This window comes from Lampetra fluviatilis, chromosome 2 (genome assembly GCF_964198595.1).
Source record: "Lampetra fluviatilis chromosome 2, kcLamFluv1.1, whole genome shotgun sequence".
Taxonomy (NCBI): Eukaryota; Metazoa; Chordata; class Hyperoartia; order Petromyzontiformes; family Petromyzontidae; genus Lampetra; species Lampetra fluviatilis.
Window position 1 is genome coordinate 15122375 of NC_136276.1, and position 19916 is coordinate 15142290.

Here is a 19916-nt window from a genome sequence, read left to right on the forward strand (position 1 = left end):
TTGCGTGCTTGCTTACGACCGTGCAAATCTTTCGGTCGTTTTTTAACCCACTTCCCGTGATCCAATCGAGCTGACATTTTCCACACAGACTCGTTGTGCGAGACAATTAATGTTCGTGAAAAAAAAATTCCCAAAATTTTACACTTTTTAGGCAAAAAAAAATGATTTTACATATATTCAAATAGAACTCATTCACAGTATGAGCCCAGAGCGTAACCCCTCCACAGGCCGTGGCGGAGTAGCGCAGTTGGTAGCACCCTCGCTTCCCATGCCAAAGGTCGCGGGATTGATCCCCGCGTCCTCCACAGGCAAATATATTTTTAAATCCTTTATATTAAGTTCGCTGCCACGTATATAAAGGATTTATAGTGAAAAACTTTGTTTTTACGGGTTATACTTATTAGCAAACAGTGTTAAATGAGTGAAAGTCCAATATAGCGTTTGGCAACAATTATTAACATTGGCAACCTTGAGCTGGTGATGAACATTCCACATGTCTGTGGTGGATGTTCAGATTAAATACTTGACATTCGCCCTGGTATAAACATCATAACCCTCGTCAACTACAGATACCGATGCTGGTGAAGAAGACTCAAATCCAGCAGTCACCTTTTTAGCAAACTTCAGAAAACAGCTCTTATGTCACCGATTAGAAGTGCGAACCATAGCAATACCAACTTTTGCTGCCATCCCAATAATATATTAACATTTGGTGCGTATATATATTTTCCATTCCAAAAGCTATCAGCACCCAGGATATTTGAGCCCAGGTAGAGAATGTGAAAGCCTGGAAGAGGTCCTTTCCATGTTAACTTACGTAATCTGAACCTACGTTGGGGCTTCCATATACCCTGTTCCCTCTAATTATATCTCTAGCAAATTCAGGTGACCATTTGAACTGAAATGGTTCGATACTATGTAGATATATTTTCACGATACAGAGCATATACTCATTCTCCAGGTTTCACTCTGGCTTTAACTTTGTCAAAACTATTTATATAACAGGGGATACAATTCATTAATGCATAGTCATGGAATAAAATTGAGATCATATTGGGTTATCATTATGAGAGTTATCATGACCACCCTCCGCAGACAGACTGACGACAGAGCTAATGTATGAATGCTTTCAACCTTACTTGGAAAACGTTGAAAATGGATATTGACGGTATCGCTGAAAATATGAAACCACATCAAAACAACGAAATGAGCTAAGAAAGAACCGGCAAATATGAAACCACATCAAAACAACGAAATGAGCTAAGAAAGAACCGGCAAAGAATAAGAGGCTTAAAATTACTCCTTGTATTTACGATATATCTTTCAAAGCTGGTCCGCTTACCCTTGTAAGAAACCCACGGCTTGATTGAATGTGCACGGGCAGTGGTTTGCATGCTCTCTGATGAAGCGATAATATTGGCATAGGGCTGACGTAGGTCACAGTGGGCAGACAGATCAGAGACACTCATCATCCCATTATCGACCCAGTCGGTAAAGCGACTCTTGAAGCCCTGCAAATAGCTTTCACCGTTCCCTTTGGCCGGGTTGAGTGTCACTGGCTCCCTCTTAGGGGTAATTGGAAACCTGGACTTCCATTCACAGGCAAGCAACTAGCGTGTGGTTGAAGATTGTGTAGTGTTCAACCGAGGATACAGCTAAAGGTGTGGTGGGGACTGATTATGATTTCAAGGTTTACCCGATTATTAATCGGCGTCGGGCTCAAATATTTTGTTTGTACAGTCCTTCACCAGTATGTGCACCAACTAGTTAAAATACAAAATAAATATTGTGTCTCTCGTAAATGTGAAAATACATTGTCAAAGGCGCTATAAATGTGAGCACAAACAAAAGCAATCCATACCAAGTTTTCTCGCATAAATAAAATAAATTTTGAAGGGATATAACTGGAAAATGCAGCATAATAAATATACCTAAGGCAATTGTTGAAAGTGGATTGTGATTAAAACAATGCAATATAGAGGTACACAAGAGGAGGACTGATTGCTTTTAGAAAAGTGAATTAATACAGTATTGCGGCTGAAGAGGCATTACTACTATAATGAGCCAAGAATGTGTGTGTCCCGTGCGTGACGTCACTCAACATGAGGTCCACCCCGTGTGACGTCACTCCACATGAGGCCCACCCCCCTCATTAATATTAATGAGCTGAACAATTTTGTATTTAATATTTCACATTTCCTGCAATATACACCCGTCCTTGGACGGGCAAACAAGCTAGTATTTCAATAATTGTATATTGACATCTATGACAATGAACCATGAACATGGACATTGGCAAAACAATGGAACAACATTTGATAAGTTCTCAAAGAAGTAAAGAGATATACAGGTTTGGGTGATGAAAGGGACACATGATCAACACATTAGAGGCATAATGGCTCTGCAGGAAAGCTCGTGGATTTGAGTAATCACATCGCTAGATGGGATGATGGTCGAATGGCAGCCAAACAAGTGGTTGTGAGTGCGGTGACGGAGCGATGAGGTCAGCCCGTGTAGGAGTGGGATGGATTGTGGCATCGGAGGAATTGTAACAATTTAGCTCAGCTTTCATCCAGCAGTGGAAACACATTGGCTCATGACAAAAAATATTTCATCATATCAGAAGACTACGCATATTGTTATCGTCCTCTGAAATACCAATGCTTAACAACCTAAAGTTCGAAACACACAGTTATATTTGTTAAAGAAAATGTCAGTGTTCTGACTGGTGCATATGTAATCGGAGCATTGTTTTATTTTTAACGTTTACGATGTACTCACTCCCAGCTCGCTAAAAACAGTCTCCCAGCCAAAGCTTTAATGATTCCATTGCAGGTCATGTGACCATAGGAATTCCATCTATGCATTCGGATTCCACCACTTGATATTTACACAGGGCTGTGGCGAAAAGCCCCTTCGCTTTAAATATCAACTCGTTTCTTAAATAATCACTGCCACGCTCATTTGACAAATCAACGTGCTGCGTCGAAATCGAGTGGCACCGTTAGGCAGGCACGAACACGCGTACTTGATGGACTTTAAAAACATTGGGACGAATTCCTCCAGCACCACCACCACCCCCCTCTCTCTCTCTCGCGGCCGCTATTGGTAGAGGCCGCGGTGAGAGAAGAGGGGAGGGGTTGAGAAACGTGCGCGAGTTTCTCCGCTCCGACTCGCAGAGACCCTCGAAGGGGTGAATGGGAGTCGCAAGGCACGGTAATGAAAGTTGCGTCGTGAGCGCAGCGCAACATCGGAGGCACCCCCCACGACTGGCTTATGTTGTCGATCGCCCCACCACCACCACCACTCACCTCTCTTTGTGCTTCTTCGAGTGGAGAGGGGGGTTAGCGCTGCGAGGAGAAGGCTGAGCAGCTGGGGGGGGGGGGACGGTGCTCGTAGACGTTAGACCGACGCCGCGCGCCCACCTCCTATTGACAGGCCACTCACCCTCGCACGCTGTCGCCACAAAGATGATCCTGCCACAGAGTCCTAAGAGGGCATCGGCCAGTAAACAGGTAGGACGAAGGCGTCGCTTTACGTTTCGGTGTGCTTTAATGTAACGTGATGTTATTTTATTTACGACTTTGAAACATTGGTTTTTAACGTTACCGACCGCTTATGTGAGTGATGGGCGTTAAAGTATTAATGTATTGAATGCAGTTTTGCGCTGAAATCTTTTAAAAACGAATTTAGGTTTACCCTTTCTTGTGAAACTTGATTTAGCAGATGTTGTTAATAACAGTTATCGAATTCTATTCAGTGTCATCTGTTCACTAGGTGTTTTTTTAAATATACCGTATTACATTTAGCCAGACGTATCCTGCGTTTAATGGTATTAATCGTGATTGTAATACTGTAAAGCATTCCAGATGCGATATTCCCTGCCCAGTTACCGCACACCATTTTCATGAGCAGCAGAACATTCGAAAGCTTTTCTCATGCTCGTGTCACTTAAAGCAGTAGAGACGGCAAGATAGGCTTTTTTTATACGCCGGGAGTACCACCGACACAGCACCTCTCGTTGAGCGTTTGATGTGCCCTGGTGTGCCCTGATGTGCCCTGTGTGCCCTGGTGTGCCCTGGTGTGCAATGTGTGCCCTGGTGTGCAATGTGTGCCCTGGTGTGCAATGTGTGCCCTGGTGTGCAATGTGTGCCCTGGTGTGCAATGTGTGCCCTGGTGTGCAATGTGTGCCCTGGTGTGCCATGTGTGCCCTGGTGTGCCATGTGTGCCCTGGTGTGCCATGTGTGCCCTGGTGTGCCATGTGTGCCCTGGTGTGCAATGTGTGCCCTGGTGTGCCATGTGTGCCCTGGTGTGCCATGTGTGCCCTGGTGTGCAATGTGTGCCCTGGTGTGCAATGTGTGCCCTGGTGTGCCATGTGTGCCCTGGTGTGCCATGTGTGCCCTGGTGTGCCATGTGTGCCCTGGTGTGCCATGTGTGCCCTGGTGTGCCATGTGTGCCCTGTGCGCCATGTGTGCCCTGTGCGCCATGTGTGCCCTGGTGTGTAATGTGTGCCCTGGTGTGTAATCCTGGTGTGCCCTGGTGTGTAATCCTGGTGTGCCCTGGTGTGTAATGTGTGCCCTGGTGTGTAATGTGTGCCCTGGTGTGTAATGTGTGCCCTTGTGTGCCCTGGTGTGTAATGTGTGCCCTTGTGTGCCCTGGTGTGTAATGTGTGCCCTGGTGTGCAATGTGTGCCCTGGTGTGTAATGTGTGCCCTGGTGTGCCCTGGTGTGCCTTGGTGTGCAATGTGTGCCCTGGTGTGCCCTGGTGTGCCCTGGTGTCCAATGTGTGCCCTGGTGTGTAATGTGTGCCCTGGTGTGTAATGTGTGCCCTGGTGTGCCCTGGTGTGCCCTGATGTGCCATGTGTGCCCTGGTGTGCCCTGGTGTGCCATGTGTGCCCTGGTGTGAAATGTGTGCCCTGGTGTGCAATGTGTGTCCTGGTGTGCAATGTGTGCCCTGGTGTGTAATGTGTGCCCTGGTGTGCAATGTGTGCTCTGGTGTGCAATGTGTGCCCTGGTGTGCAATGTGTGCCCTGGTGTGTAATGTGTGCCCTGGTGTGCAATGTGTGCCCTGGTGTGCAATGTGTGCCCTGGTGTGCAATGTGTGCCTTGGTGTGCAATGTGTGCCCTGGTGTGCTCTGGTGTGCCATGTGTGCCCTGGTGTGTAATGTGTGCCCTGGTGTGCCCTGGTGTGCAATGTGTGCCCTGGTGTGCCATGTGTGCCCTGGTGTGCTCTGGTGTGCAATGTGTGCCCTGGTGTGCAATGTGTGCTCTGGTGTGCAATGTGTGCCCTGGTGTGCCCTGGTGTGCAATGTGTGTAATGTGTGCCCTGGTGTGCAATGTGTGCCCCGGTGTGCCCTGGTGTGCAATGTGTGCCCTCGTGTGCAATGTGTGCCCTGGTGTGCCCTGGTGTGCAATGTGTGCCCTCGTGTGCAATGTGTGCCCTGGTGTGTAATGTGTGCCCTGGTGTGTAATGTGTGCCCTGTGTGCCCTGGTGTGCCATGTGTGCCCTGGTGTGCAATGTGTGCCCTGGTGTGCAATGTGTGCCCTGGTGTGCAATGTGTGCCCTGGTGTGCCCTGGTGTGCAATGTGTGCCCTGGTGTGCCATGATGTGCCCTGTTGTGCAAAGTGTGCCCTGTTGTTCAAAGTGTGCCCTGGTGTGCCCTGATGTGCAATGTGTGCCCTGATGTGCCATTTGTGGCCTTTGTGTAATGTGTACTCTATGTGCCATGTGTGCAACATTGAGTTTGCCGTGTCATCAGCAGCAGCCAACAACGTTGCCAATTGACACATTTACAAGGATCCTTTACGGGGAAAGGGAGGTGCGTGTGGGTGTAGTGTAGCGATTGGGGTGCTGCGCTACAAACTCGGCGACTCGAGTTCGACCCGGTGACGATTATCTAAACAGGTCTAGGACCTCCCCTAGGTCGACTCAGCCTCAAATGATTACCTGGTTGCGGTGTGTAAACATCGCCACTGCGGAGACAAAGGCGGCTGGGCGTGGTCCTGGCCACCCACGCCTTCGTGCGCCGTGCCGGCTTTCATAGGTGCTCCTCGCTAACGGCACTTGCCCCAACAGTCTGTTAAGGCTACACGGGGGATCTTTGTCTTTGTGTCTTGGCTGGCACCGGACACATTCAGATAAGTGCAACAAGCCACCCCCCCCCCAAGGCCTTCCTCCATACAATGCTTCAGTGTCTGCCACAGCTGCCTACATTCAGCTTTGCGTGACAGGAAAAGGGGGGGGGGGTGCAATGAAAACACCCTGAGCCTCAACCGTGTTGAGTGCTGCTGCTGCTGCTCCCAGTGAGGAGCGCACTGAGACGGCGCTTGATGCCGATCTTCAATGCGCTCCCCCCCCCCCTCGGGGCAAGTACGGTGGTGAAAGTGTGCGGTGGGCACTCTTTTGCACGGTTGTTAAAGGTCAGCGTACGTCGTTTTAACATTTGAACCCACGGGCAACGTTGTGCTTGTGTTTTCTGATGTACGTGCGATGAACTTCTTTCGCGCACCGTACATCGCCCCGACCGTCGCTAATCAGAGGTGCGGCAGAAAAGCACAACAAAGGGAACACAAAAAGCAGTCATAAATAAATGAATGTATCGTTGAATTATTATTGTTTCGGTAATAATGCAATTTTAATTCATCAAGATAAGTCTCACCGAGTCTTGGGACTCATTGTCTGGAGGGTGGTGGCATTCGGATGTTTGTAAAATTCCATTTTTAGGGGAGTTATTTTGCATGTGGAAGGAAACTGGAATGCCTGCACAAAGCTCTCGTGCATATTATTGGGACGCACTCGAAGGTGTGCGCAGAGAGGTTGGCGAAACCCGTTTGCTGTACTGCCAACTCCCGCCGGGTCAGCGTGCTGCAGCCCAGTGGATTTGAGAGTTGCACAAATCTGCAATCCAACAATGCACCGGAGTGCAGGATTTGCACCACCCCATACCCGGCGCTGCAATCCTCAGCTCCAAATACACGCTTTGCTTGGATTTGCGTATTTATGCTTTGTTTGAAGGAAAAAAAAACAGTACTGTATAGAGAATGGGAAATTGTGAGTAGGCAATTTGTGTCCCTGTGTCAAACTGTTCTACATTTGAAAAAATTATCTGCAAATTACTCAATTGGGATTACACATAACAACATTCGCCCCTACTGTGAAACACAGCGCCTTCGTGTGATAGCCTTATGCTATGAGAGTGGTGCGAATACCAAATATACTAAGTTACTATGAATTAAATATAATGCTGGGCTTGTGATAGAAATATGATGATGATTAATGCCCAAAGTTCCATTGCTTCGTATGCTGGTGCTAAACTCTGTGTGTAATTGTCATTTACTTGGTAAACAGGGAACATCTACGAACAACATTTCAAACGTTCACTGTTAGGACACATTTTAAATAAATGTGACACCATACCCTTGTATTCCATATGCTTCTGATGTTAAGAGTTAATGTTTGTAATATGCAAGTACAGATGTTATTTTGTATTTACTGTTTAGGTACTAATTATTGTGTCTGCATGTTAGTGCTGTGACAATTAGAGACTAATGGATGTCTCTATAAGTTGGACGTTCCATTATTCAGACCTATGTTCTGCATTTACAGCTGCCAACCCTAGGTGCAGGTTTAAACCCAACTACACTTCGTTTACGTTCGATGGGAATACGTTGGCTGTTGACTTGACGATTAGTCTTAGTTGTGTAAATTGGCGAGTACAATTAGAACAATATCATACGTAGCCTTTGCATTCAAAAACTAAAATTTCTTGCACGCTTTCCTTAAAATTATGCTGAACGATGTGCGAATAACAAAAAAATGTAAAGCGCAACTAATCGCCTTTTTCCTGTAATTGCGAAACACAACTCACTAATTGACTGGCTTTGGATTGTAACTGCGCTGTAATAATTTTGAAAATATTGTTTTGTACTTCCCACGATGAAACTCGGGTCATGAAAACTGTGATGAGCACATTGCACAAGCAGCTATTGGAGGACAAATTTGAACCTAGCACGTGAGATGCAAAAAAAAAACCTCGTGTGCGTACGGCAGGGAGGGAGTGAAGTGCTTACTGAACACGGGGGGGGGGTGGGGGGTTCAGCCACTCTCCGTGGAGTGTCTGCTACAGCAGTGCTAATTGGAATTGGTACTCAGTTACTGCGATGCAGTTAGCCAGGGTGAAGATTGCTGGCAGCGGTTTGTGCCACGCGATTCTCTTCCTTTCACGGAGAGGAGATAAAAAAAAGAAACGTTGTAGGTGAAATGGTAACGGCATGTGTTCTCTGAGTTACAGCTTAACCTGTAGCCCTGTTTACCACGCTGGCCCTGCGATTATCAAGTTCATACGCTATTGCAAGGGTATGCTGTTGTCATGGTGGGTGGAATGCGTTCATATTTAAGATTATAGCAAATATAGACTGTATTTAATCACGCATTATGTGACGGTAAATGTCAATTGTGATTGCTGTTTACGAATGTGGTGTTTGTATGAACGCTGTTTGGCAACGTGTATTTATATTATCACTACACTTGTGTTTATCCAGGAATGCCTCCCGGAGTCTCACGACTCTGTTTGGGAGGATCCTGTCATGTCTTTTTGCAGGAGGGGACAGGGATTACTCTGCATGATCCCAATTCAGTTGAATAATATAAACGACAGTGGAATGGATGCGCAAGACTAAAATGGAAGTTAATATAATATAATCTTCAGCGTTTCATCTCTGACTACTTGTGTGTTCCTTTCAAGTTAATACTATTTTTAAACATATATTATGCAGGTAAAATATAAATGCAGATTGCCGCCCTTTTAAATTACTAATTATAGAGATGGCTGAGTAGCACATGGCTACGAATTACCTAAAAAGGTAACATAGTGAACTCTTATGATACATTTCAATACATTTTCTGTATTCCCAAAAGGATACTTTTGTGTAAACTCCAATGCTGCAGGACATTAAGTAAACAAGTTTAAAACATTATTTTGGGGTTTTATGAAAATGTATAAGTCTGTTTTAATATCCCACTTTCAGTAAACGTTTGCATTTTCAAACACTGTGGTTTAGATGACATGTATTTATTTTATCTGAATATCCATTATGAGCAGGACACAAGTAGGATACACTGTACACGTGCATGTATTTTTTTGATATCACAAAAACATTGGCCTCTGACCTCTTCATTTCTGATCTATCGCGTTTAGCTATGCTTCATAGCCAGTACTGTTATTTAATAAATGCAAGTACAAGATTTAAACAACACATGAATCATCATGACACTGCTGTATTATTCCCTTGCTCTTATTTCAAACATTCCCATAATGTGGGGCTGTATTCCCAGAGGTGGCGGGGACCGGTGGTGCACTAATAACCGACCTCAGCCAAGGCTAAGATGAGTAGTGATATCTGAACCATATTCTCCAACTCACACATCAGCACAGAAAGGTGTGGTCAGACAATTCTCTTCACCGACACGATGTGAGGAGCCTTCATCCGCCAGTGGATTGACAAAGGGCTGTACATTTTAGATTGTATTACTACCGTATGTAGACTGAGATGCTTACATGTTATATATAATGAGTTGTACGTTCCTCACAGGGGAAGCATTTCGTCAGGACACTGGTCTCATTGCGCTGCATTGTGGTTTTAAGGCCGGGACAACTGATGTTGAGATGCGTTTATTAAAGCGTGCCAAAGCATGGTTAATATTCAAGGGTAGACATGGCTAAATTTATCGGGCAATACACGGCAAATCCTAGAGCATGATACACCCTGTTTTTTGTGCATGGGGATTGCTTTCAAGGAGAATATCTATATCAATAAAACTTTCGAATGGCTTTCAGTAATTTATGACGAAATGTAAAAGTACTTGGAAATATACACGTTCGTTATGACATGCAGTTGACAGTGTAATTGAGCGGCTAAGTTTGTGAACGACAGTGATAATAATTGTAGCTGGAAGCGCGATGACTGCGACGCACATTTTCGGAAGATCACATGCTTGCTTCCTTGTGTATAGATGCGTTCAACGCGGCCATGTGACTGGCCTGCAAGGCCGTGGCTGGGCGAGGTGCTCACTTCAGTTGTGAGGCCGGCCTAAACAAAAGAGCCCCCTGGTGAATGCTGCCATCAAAGATGCTCGGGCACAAACACATTGTCCTGCGGAGGGAGCTGGTAGGAACGTTGGGTTGCTCGGTCAATGGCCTGCAGGGCCAACGGCGGCGTGGTGTATTCCGCAAATATTCCCGACTGTGAGGGCGGGCACAAGCCGGCGTGAGTAGGTTAAACGTTGAGTTTTATAAGGGCACCACGGGGTGACCAGCCCCTCCCCACCCAGCCCCTCCCCACCCAGCCCCTCCCCACCCCTCCCCACCCAGCCCCTCCCTGCACGATGGACGGACACAATAATCCCCTGTGGGCTGGTGTAACCAGGAGGTTCCTACCAGTATTATATAAACTATCAGATGAATGCCTAATTTTGAACAAGGAGTGCACTTCTAGAATACAACGTAGGACATTGATCTGACCGGGTGGTGCTGTGGCAGTGTACCAAGTGCTCTCCAATGTGTTTTCGGGGTCGTGACCACGTGCCGTTCGGCACAGGATCCAACGATTCTCTCCACATGCGGTACACCGACGTGAAAACCGCATCGGAGTGTGTATGCAGCACAGCCACAAAAACCTACGCAGCCCAAAGTATAGAAATGCTGTCAATTTAAATCCTGGTCCAGAGTCAAGTAGGCCCATCATTATTCTGTGGGTAACATTTTGGAGAGAGTCAAAAGATTTTCATATGGCAAGACTGACAACCTTCCATATGAATGGTGGAATTTCCATCTATAGGTCAGGATAACCATTGGAAATGAGTACTGCTCAATGCTCATTTGAGTATTGGCGACACGTGCTGACTTGTGTGACTAGCACTTTTCTGAAGCTTATTTTTAATATTGTAAGGCAAGTTAATTAATGAGGAAAACTTACCATACTTCTTCAACATCTGACTCCACGGCTAAGGAGATGGTGTCTAAGAAATATGGCACTGTAAAATTGTATATTTACAAGCTCGCACATGTCAGTGTGTGTCTGTTGTACGTGTGAGCATGCGTGTGTTGTGATAAGGGAAACCTTGAATTGTGGCTTTGTGCTGTTTGGCTTCCGACCGATCTGAGCCCGATCTGAGCCCTCTTTCTTGCCCTGCTTGCCTGTAATGACCGCGTGCAAATGCCAGCCATTAAGAGACCTAATAGCAGGGAGGGGCCTGGCAAAACAATGGCGACTTTCTTAATGGCTCACAGAGGAGCACTTGTTTGGCCGAGGGAGGAGCCTCGTGCTTTGGTGATAGTCAAGAAGTCTTGTGTGAAAACGAGAGGGCTTTTCCACTTTATTGGGAGACATACACTCACTTTGCTCTCACTACGTAGACTGTGTTCTCATCAAACAGCACGGAACAACAACCACCATTCGCCACTAAGTGGCGGTGACTTCACCACGACGCTTGTGCCAGGCCATGTGCACCTTGAGGCCACGTGCAGTGTCGAACGCCCGCTGGCACGAGGTCACGGGGCAGACCCAGGTGCCACGGGTCGACTGACTGAGATGACCGAGATGACTCACACACACCTACATACATTCACACACATACACACGTATACCAATGGTGTTCGCGGCTTTTTAGAGGCACCTTTCAGATGCGTATCTTTACACTTTTGTCACTTGTGCAAGAGTGCAAAATATATAGATTGCAATGTCCTCCCAATGGTGGGAAAGGGTGGCTTGGTTTTGAGTGAACCTGTGTCTGTAATTACAGGGCAAGAGGCAGCCGATTTGCAGGTTGCTTCATCTAGGCACCGCACTGGGAAAGCCAGGCATTCTTGTTTTTCGTAAGATGGTGTTCATCTGGGTCAGCATATGGCAAGTGAGGGGGAAGCAAGAAACTGTCAATCTGTGGGGAGAAAATGATTCTGCCCTGGTGAATCAGATGCTAAAGTCAGCCTGGTGCGCAGTTTTCATGGCGTAGCATGTGTCAGCTTTCATTACTTCTTCAACGTGTGTTTGTCTCCAAGAATGGATCAAAGGCAGCACAGTTCCACTACTGAAATTCCTTTGAGATTGCCTCAAAGATGCAGCGGAGATACGGTTAATAACAATAGGGACTTTCTTTTTTATGCTATTTTAGTCAACGTATCATGAGAAATATCTTCGAAATAGACAATAAAAATGATACCTGCCACATTAAATTAATATTGAAGATTCAAATTAAGATGTAAAAATTACGAAAGCACCCACACAAATTTAATGATGTGATAACTGCCTCAATGACATGAGTTATGCTACTGGATATGGGTGATTTGCTGTATTGCCCACGTGAGTATTTTATAAGTTGATTAAACTATAAGATATATTGATATTAAGCACGGAAAGATGATACCGTATATTTATTGTTTACGGCTTTATTAATCTGTATTATGACTAAGCAACAGATCGGGCAGTCTTAAAAATGTTAAAAGCTTTTGAATTATTTTAATTAACACAGTAATGTGAAGTGATATTAATTTTAAGTGGTAATTGTAAGTGGTGTTTTATTAGCTAGCTCATGGATGTTTTTTTTAAATTTGGCAAAGTTAATTCGTGGCTTTCAACTCTATAAACTTATATATGTAAATTAGCTGCTGTACCGCATATAAAGTACTTTATTTATTTTCTTCAACTTTATTTTTCAACAACAAAAACTACCGCACCGCCCGTTAGCACGTCGGCTACACACGGTGCGAAAGAAGTTCAACATAAAACAAATCACAACATTCCGTTCACGTCCAAGGTAAAAAAATAATTGACAAAAAAGGGAGGGGAATGAAAAAGGGGAGGGGGGGGAGAACAAATCAAAGGGATTCTCGGTGTTACTCAACAGTGATGGACAACAGCGGTGTTGTTACACTGCGCTCCATGTGGTCGAGTCTATCAAGCGATGTGTGTGTGTGTGTGCAAGAAGCGCTCCCATACCCTCCTAAATGTATCTGTCTCCTCCACTTATGGCAGATCCCAGGGGTTCCAGTTGCAGCTGCATTGTACAGTACATCTTATTTATTAATCCCCATGTGCAGTTGTCAGCATAATATGCTGTTCCTGATCGTTTAAAGCTGCGAGCCTCTCACAGTGTGGCACAGTGAATCTGTAGCTGTCTCCACTGACGTTTGGACGTTTTGGAGACAGAGTGACCGCTCCTGAGGTTGAGAAGACAGACTTTTGGTGTAGGAGAATCTAGTTTGGTTGAAACGCTGAATGTTCTGAAGGTTACTGTGTAGCTTTTCACGGTTAAAATGCAAAGCTCTCGGATATGTTTTCTCATTATACCACGTGTAATTCAGCATCATATCCAATGTGGAGCAAATTTAATTTCAGCTCCTGAAGAAGCAGAACGTTGGACATGATCTGAACAATATGCGCGCGATACAACCTGAAACCAACATCACAAAGACATAAATGTTTGGCACGTCCTGGCACAACCACGTTCATGTGTTTGCAAGGCATGCACTGGCAACACTTGGAACAACAGAGGTCTATCAAATGGGATTATTTAACTTACGTGCGCTGGAAGGATAACGTGCTTTAGAATCAGACGGTATGAAAACCACCACATCCTTCGTCACGGATAACATTTCCGAATGCCACCGTTGCACGGAAAATTGTCAGACCTCGCGTCAGTACACTGCTGGAACTGACAACAATGCCTTTGCGTTTGCTGGCCAAATGGCGCATGCGAAAACAAGAGCGTGCAGGAGCAACGAGTCCCCTGTACAACAGAGCAAACATGAAATAACCCCATTTCCATTTCAAACAGTTTGGAAAATTCACATAGCACAATTACTGGTCTTATCTTGGCTTGATAGAGAGGATCAATGAGAATGAGGAAACAGACTGACTGGTTGAATGTTTTATTTATATTCTGAATTTAACACAACATATAATTTAAAAATGTAGTACTGTAACAAAATTGTAACTCATAATTAAACTGCATAGAATTAAGGCTTTGCATATTTTAACTGATACTCATGTTGTCTATAAACCACGTTAAATGTGCGTGGCATTGACCTGATTTCTGCCGTAAAATATATGAATTGGGATAATGCTTCAATGTGGTAGAACTGTCCGATCTGATAATGGATCCAAGAAGTTCACAGACCGAGTGAGATGGCACCATGTCTGTGTGGAGGGGCCATGGGAATTCTCTACGCTTCCTTTATCCTTGCACCTCGTGCATTACGGAGGTGATGAAGGTTTTTTGATGGTTTCCACGGTAGCCGATGGTTAGAAATGTGTGATACCAGAAAACTGATATGTCAACGAGCCATTGCTTGTTGTGAGGCTGAACTGTCATAATAATTATTTAAGTTTTGCTGCTGAATAATTGGAAGGGGGACTTTGCTTAAATAATGTAATTTAAGGATTATTTGACCAAATGAAGACATGCACAGATACACGCACAAATAAAGCTCTCTGGAGGCAGCAAAGTACAACATCTGAAACTCTGTCAGCATTCCACAACTAAATACATCTTTGCTTGCTCAAATATTGCACCAATATGTGCATGTATTAAATTCAATGACTTTGCATTATCAATTATTCTGGGGATAATCATATTCAAAGAATGCATTGCAACGATGCTTTGTTGATGTAAAATCACTGCAAGAAATCCATTATACTTGTTTTTATAAAATCAGCACATATTAATGAGCCAGAAGCCCATGGGAAGGATTGTACTGTGAAAAAGCAAGCATGCCAGCATGCCAGTATAAGCTATACACATCATTACACTTCTGCACTTGTGTGTGCACATATTTTGAGAGTTGTTCTTCAAATGAAACACAATTGATGACTCATTAATGGAACTGAGTTAATGCGTCCAAACATGACTGATATACCAGACATCCCAACGTTGAATTTGGCTTGTATATCGTATTAAACAAAATGAAGCAATATTATACAGTGAAATGTAAATATGTATTTTATACAGCAATATAAAACATATAGAGCCATTGTTTCACAGACATAACTGTGAATGGCAAATATAGCTCCAGTACAGTAGCTCATATTCATGCATTCGGCTCATTTAGACCAGAAATATGCTCTTGGTGTTTGTGCAAAATGATCAAAGATGATGAGTCGCATATCTCTAGCCCTGAGGAGCGTAATTCCTCAGAGTCATTTCAACATTCAAAGAAGTTTTCATGCTTATACTCATTTATCGACAAGGGCACCCTTGATGAATGTGCTAGGCAAGTGATGTTGAGGCCGTTATTGCTGAGGTGGTGCTGCTTATCCATTGTAGTTAAACGAGGTTTTGTGACCAACAGTGGTTCTTTGTGGATAGTATTCTAAGTGTGAGTGTGTAAGTGTGGCGTTTGTATATTCTTCCCCTGTTCTGCAGTGAGAGTGTGTATGTAGGGAGCAGTGGCACGGCGGTTTGCACAGCACTTCACCACAAACCTAGCAAAGACTTGAGTTGGATTCCCGCTCATGACCAATATCAGTGACAGCAAATGCCAGAACCTGTCCTGTACCCTCCCTTACCTAGGTCGGCTGAGCTTTAAATGAGTACCAGGTGATATTTGGAGTAAACATCAGCAATGGGGAGACAAAGGCGACCGGCGTGGAGTTTTCCACCCACCCCCTCATATATCAACAACACTTGCCCCAAAAGACTTGGGGGACCTTTGTCTTTGTGAGTTATGAGTACTATTTTTAAGCATTTATAGATGGATTGGAGCAACTCTATTAGAATATTGTGAGGTCAAATCCCCGATGGGTTCAAATCGATCTTGGGAGTTGATAATGAGCATAAGATTGTGATAAGTTATTTTATTCTGGGACTGGCCCTCGACCGTGAGAGTGACATCGACCATTTCGTGGTTTGAATAGGGAACCACGTTTCCCTTATCTACTGTACAACTGAGCCAGGTTGTTTTTCCACTGCAGGACCCGAAGCGTGCTGCTGACGTCGCGTGCATTGAACGAGTTCAGTTGCACGTAGACGACGGACGGGGTAACGCGGTGTCCTCACACTTTACCGACTGATGTCACATGCAATGTACTTGTCGCTAGGCCCGCCGTTGGCCTAGTTTGACTGTGAGGCCAGAATATCACGGTTGTGTTTCCTATTTGGCACGGGAAATAGCCAGTGGAAAACCAAGTGTACGACGGGGTCCCTGTGCTGGCAAGGCTCAGAATTCCAGTGGAAAAGAAGATGGTGCCTGGAGAAATAAGTTTGCATCTCGTGCAGTAATTCCAATCAGAATTCTTCTTTGCTGTGATAAAAAAAAACACTTTCAGAGATTTGCATAGGAATGTATTTTAATCACAATATTTGCTTGTCTTTTGTTGTTGTTGTTGCAGCAGTCGTACACACAAACTTCCAATCAAATGGCTCCAAGCCCCAGTACACACAGCAGTGCTAACAGCACCAGTGGTGAGCAGCTGAGCAAGACAAACCTGTACATACGGGGGCTTCCACCCGGCACAACCGACCAGGATCTTGTCAAGCTCTGCCAGCCGTGAGTGTTTTACTTTATTAAAGACTCTTTGTTTTCAATAATTTATTTGTACGTTATTGTTTTCCATGATAGTTTACACACACGTAATGCACGATCCGCTCTGATACTTTTAATGATTTGCATTAGCTACCTACACACAAGGTTCCCGTGTTAAATATGATGGGACGGCTCATGCTGCAGAGGATATTCCTAGTGGCTCCCTTTGCTGACTCTAAATGTAAGTAATTTTGAGTATTTACCTTCAGTAAGGAACCAAATGCAAATGTACTATTAGCCATATCCATTCGATAGTTGCAGTGCATAGCTTCTCCAGACCAACACAATTAAATTAATTTTAACTAACGAATATAATCTGCTGTGTCATATAGCTATATCCACTGTATGGTTGTACTTGGAATGCACATTTAAAGCAATTCGAAAAACGTTGTTTGCTTTAGGCAAGTAACGATTCACCAAATAAAACAGTTTTGTAAGCTCTTGACATATGCGTGCAATAGTGCATCTTAGAAATACTTCTGATTAATGCAAATTGCTCTTATACTGCATAGTGCACTATCACTAGTGTGCTCCGTAAGGTGAATAGAACGATCAAGACAACAAATGACGGTAAATATCAGAATCGGAATTGTTATTTACCCTGGAGAAATTCTAAAACATAGGACATGGTAAAGCAATCTATGTAATTATGTAAATGGTGAACAAATTGTGTAAACACTTTCATACAATCATAATCTAATAGAAAACACTCATGTAAACAGAGCAATTAATTAATGCAGTAATATCAAGGCAATAAAGAAAAATGATCCTGGAGAAATATGAGCAACCCCGCAGCATGAGCTTGACTAAAGGTGGCGGCCAAGAAAAAAAATTCAGGCAGGGCACGGCACAGTCCGTGTGAAACGATCTTTAAAGCAGTGTTAATGGGTAATGCCATGACCTGATTTTTGTAGTATGATGCACTCTGCTCCACCTCTCAGCCAATATGTATACGAGGTAGGGTTGAAAACTAAAAAGTGTGGCGTTAAATATTGTGGCGACATGTTTTGGGGCTGTGTAGGAGTTTGAAAATGTGAATTAGATGCTACAAGCAAGACAAAAAAACAGATCGGTTCTTGAATAAAAAAAAACATTACCTTGAATCTTGACAAGTCAGTACATTGTCAGCAGGAGCAATTGTTGGCATGTCTCGTGCACATGGTGGTGGTGTTCTAAACCCACATACCTCAAATCGCCTATGGTGGGGGTTTCATGGTCCTTAAATACCATTAAAACATGACTTTAAAACTGAGCTCAGTTTAAAAATGTAATTACCGTTTATTTTACTGAAAAAGCAGTACACTGAATGTATTTTAATGGGTGCAGTTAGACACATTTAGTAAAATTTGAGACTAAATATCCGCAATCTACCTTCAGTATACTCTCTCTTTGTGTTTATGGTTGTGTTCTCAACCCTGTACTCTAATCTCAGCTGCCCACGCAATCAAGTTAAATGTTCTTTCATGAAGTATGCAGATTTTACCATTAACTGTCTGTGCCAATTGTCCCCACTGAACTGTAAACCATCAAGAAATCAAGTCTCGCCTCTCTGTTGCATCTTCTATGAGTATCCAGGAATTACCCATTTAAGACATTTCTCGGGCCTGTATATTTTTTTTATTTTTGGCTTGATTTTACTGCATTCAATGATATTGATATGATTTTTTTCTTCTATTATTATTTTATGACAGTATTTACACAATGTGTTCACCATTTTCATCATTACGTTTACTGTTTTATGATGTCCTATGTTTTTGAATGCATCATATTTATAGTACAACATAAGCATATAAGGTTTGTGTTGCAGACATTTGTTTAATCGTTGGTGGTATGCTCGACTGTGGACCAATGTAGACTACTATTTGACTAATTTCAGAAAGCTCGTGATTGAATTGTATCAATATAAAGGCCATTCATGTAAATTCAGTAGATTTTGGAATAGTTTGTATTACTTAAACTAGGAACATAAAAACTATTGCCACTAATATCAAATCATCTATTTTCTTTATGATGTATGTGGACTTAATTCATTACATTAATAATGATGGTATTTCTTAACGTCCGGCAGACATATAAATGAAAGGATTCACGCAAACATATCCAATGACTTGGATGCATAAAGGAAATTAGAATTACGTCTACAAAAGAGACACTCACAACTGAAGCAGAATGATTGTTTCTTAAGTGCAAACTAATGTCATCATATTGGCCAAGCCATCCATTCAGCTTCCCCCGAGGCTATTTCAGAGCTACCGAACCTGGACATGGACTTATGAGTTGCTGCACAAATCCATACTCGGAAGGAATCCATAATTATTAGTTTGACTAATGGAGCGCATGCTAAGTTTGCGTGTGTCGCAGTACCTAATTCCCTTGGCGCCAACCGTGCAGAAAGCTCTCCAGCTTGCCAGCAAGTGGGAAAGGTGGAACACAACGAATCGCGCCACTAGTCCGTACATAGTTTAGTTCGGTGATAGGTATGGCTATCATCAGCGATAGGTCCATATCCTACTCATGCCGGCACTGGTCACGGCTTTCCTTTTGTTTGCCTCTGGATTGGCATGTGTACCAAGTCCATGGCTGACCTTTACCTTTTATTCGGGTATGCACTTTAGTCAAGTCTGCAGTTTACTTTAAATATGTACCAAACACAAAACAAATGTACAGCACAAGGTCACCTGTTTTGTCATGCTTGCGCTAACCTCATTGGACGCTGACTCTGCAGTATAAACCCACGCTTTCTTCCAGGTCGCTTTGTCTTAACTCGGCAGCAACAGTACATTTTGTTCCTTGAAGTCGAGCACTATGTTACAGCTGTTTACCTTATCTGAGCATGACTGAAAAAAATTGGTTTCATTTCATATGACAAAAATAATAAAAAGGATGCACGTTCAGAATTTGACTATGAATATAAATAAGTTCCTGTTCCTCCAATGTAGGACAATTCATTTCCATGAGTTTAGAAAATGTATTACACAAAGCCACTTCATCATGAAAAAAAAACATTCCAAAAAGATGCTTTTTAGAAAGGATGTGTCTGAAGATTAGATTGTGATTGAGTCGGTTAGGATAAGTTTGACATTGTGTGTTCAGTAATGTTTTTTTCCCATCATTATAGTACAGTAAAAAAAACATACAGCATTTACTTTAATCTTTATCCGTTTTCCCGCTTTTTCACATTTGAAAATGGAATAGAACATTAAACGCACATACTCTACATGTAAGCGATGTCACAGAAATCCCTGGAGGTACTATTATAGATGAAACTGGTCGAAAGGAAATGCACAGAAACGGCATCGAAATAAAATCCCTCATTTGAGAAACAGTTGTGCAAAATGCC

General features: G+C 43.5%; 1 protein-coding gene across 7 annotated transcripts in view; it reads left to right on the forward strand.

The window, feature by feature from the left end:
• Positions 1-19916, forward strand: part of LOC144943408 (RNA-binding motif, single-stranded-interacting protein 3-like) — a 148003-nt gene that overhangs the window by 92228 nt on the left and 35859 nt on the right. For 4 of the 7 annotated variants that reach the window (XM_078870790.1, XM_078870818.1, XM_078870809.1 and 1 more), the window contains one exon: positions 16383-16540. In XM_078870790.1, coding sequence (XP_078726916.1) covers positions 16383-16540 — 158 coding nt within the window. Of the gene's footprint in view, positions 1-3203; positions 3516-16382; positions 16541-19916 lie in introns of those variants that run through there. The other 3 variants (XM_078870826.1, XM_078870836.1, XM_078870799.1) reach the window with 3 other exon arrangements.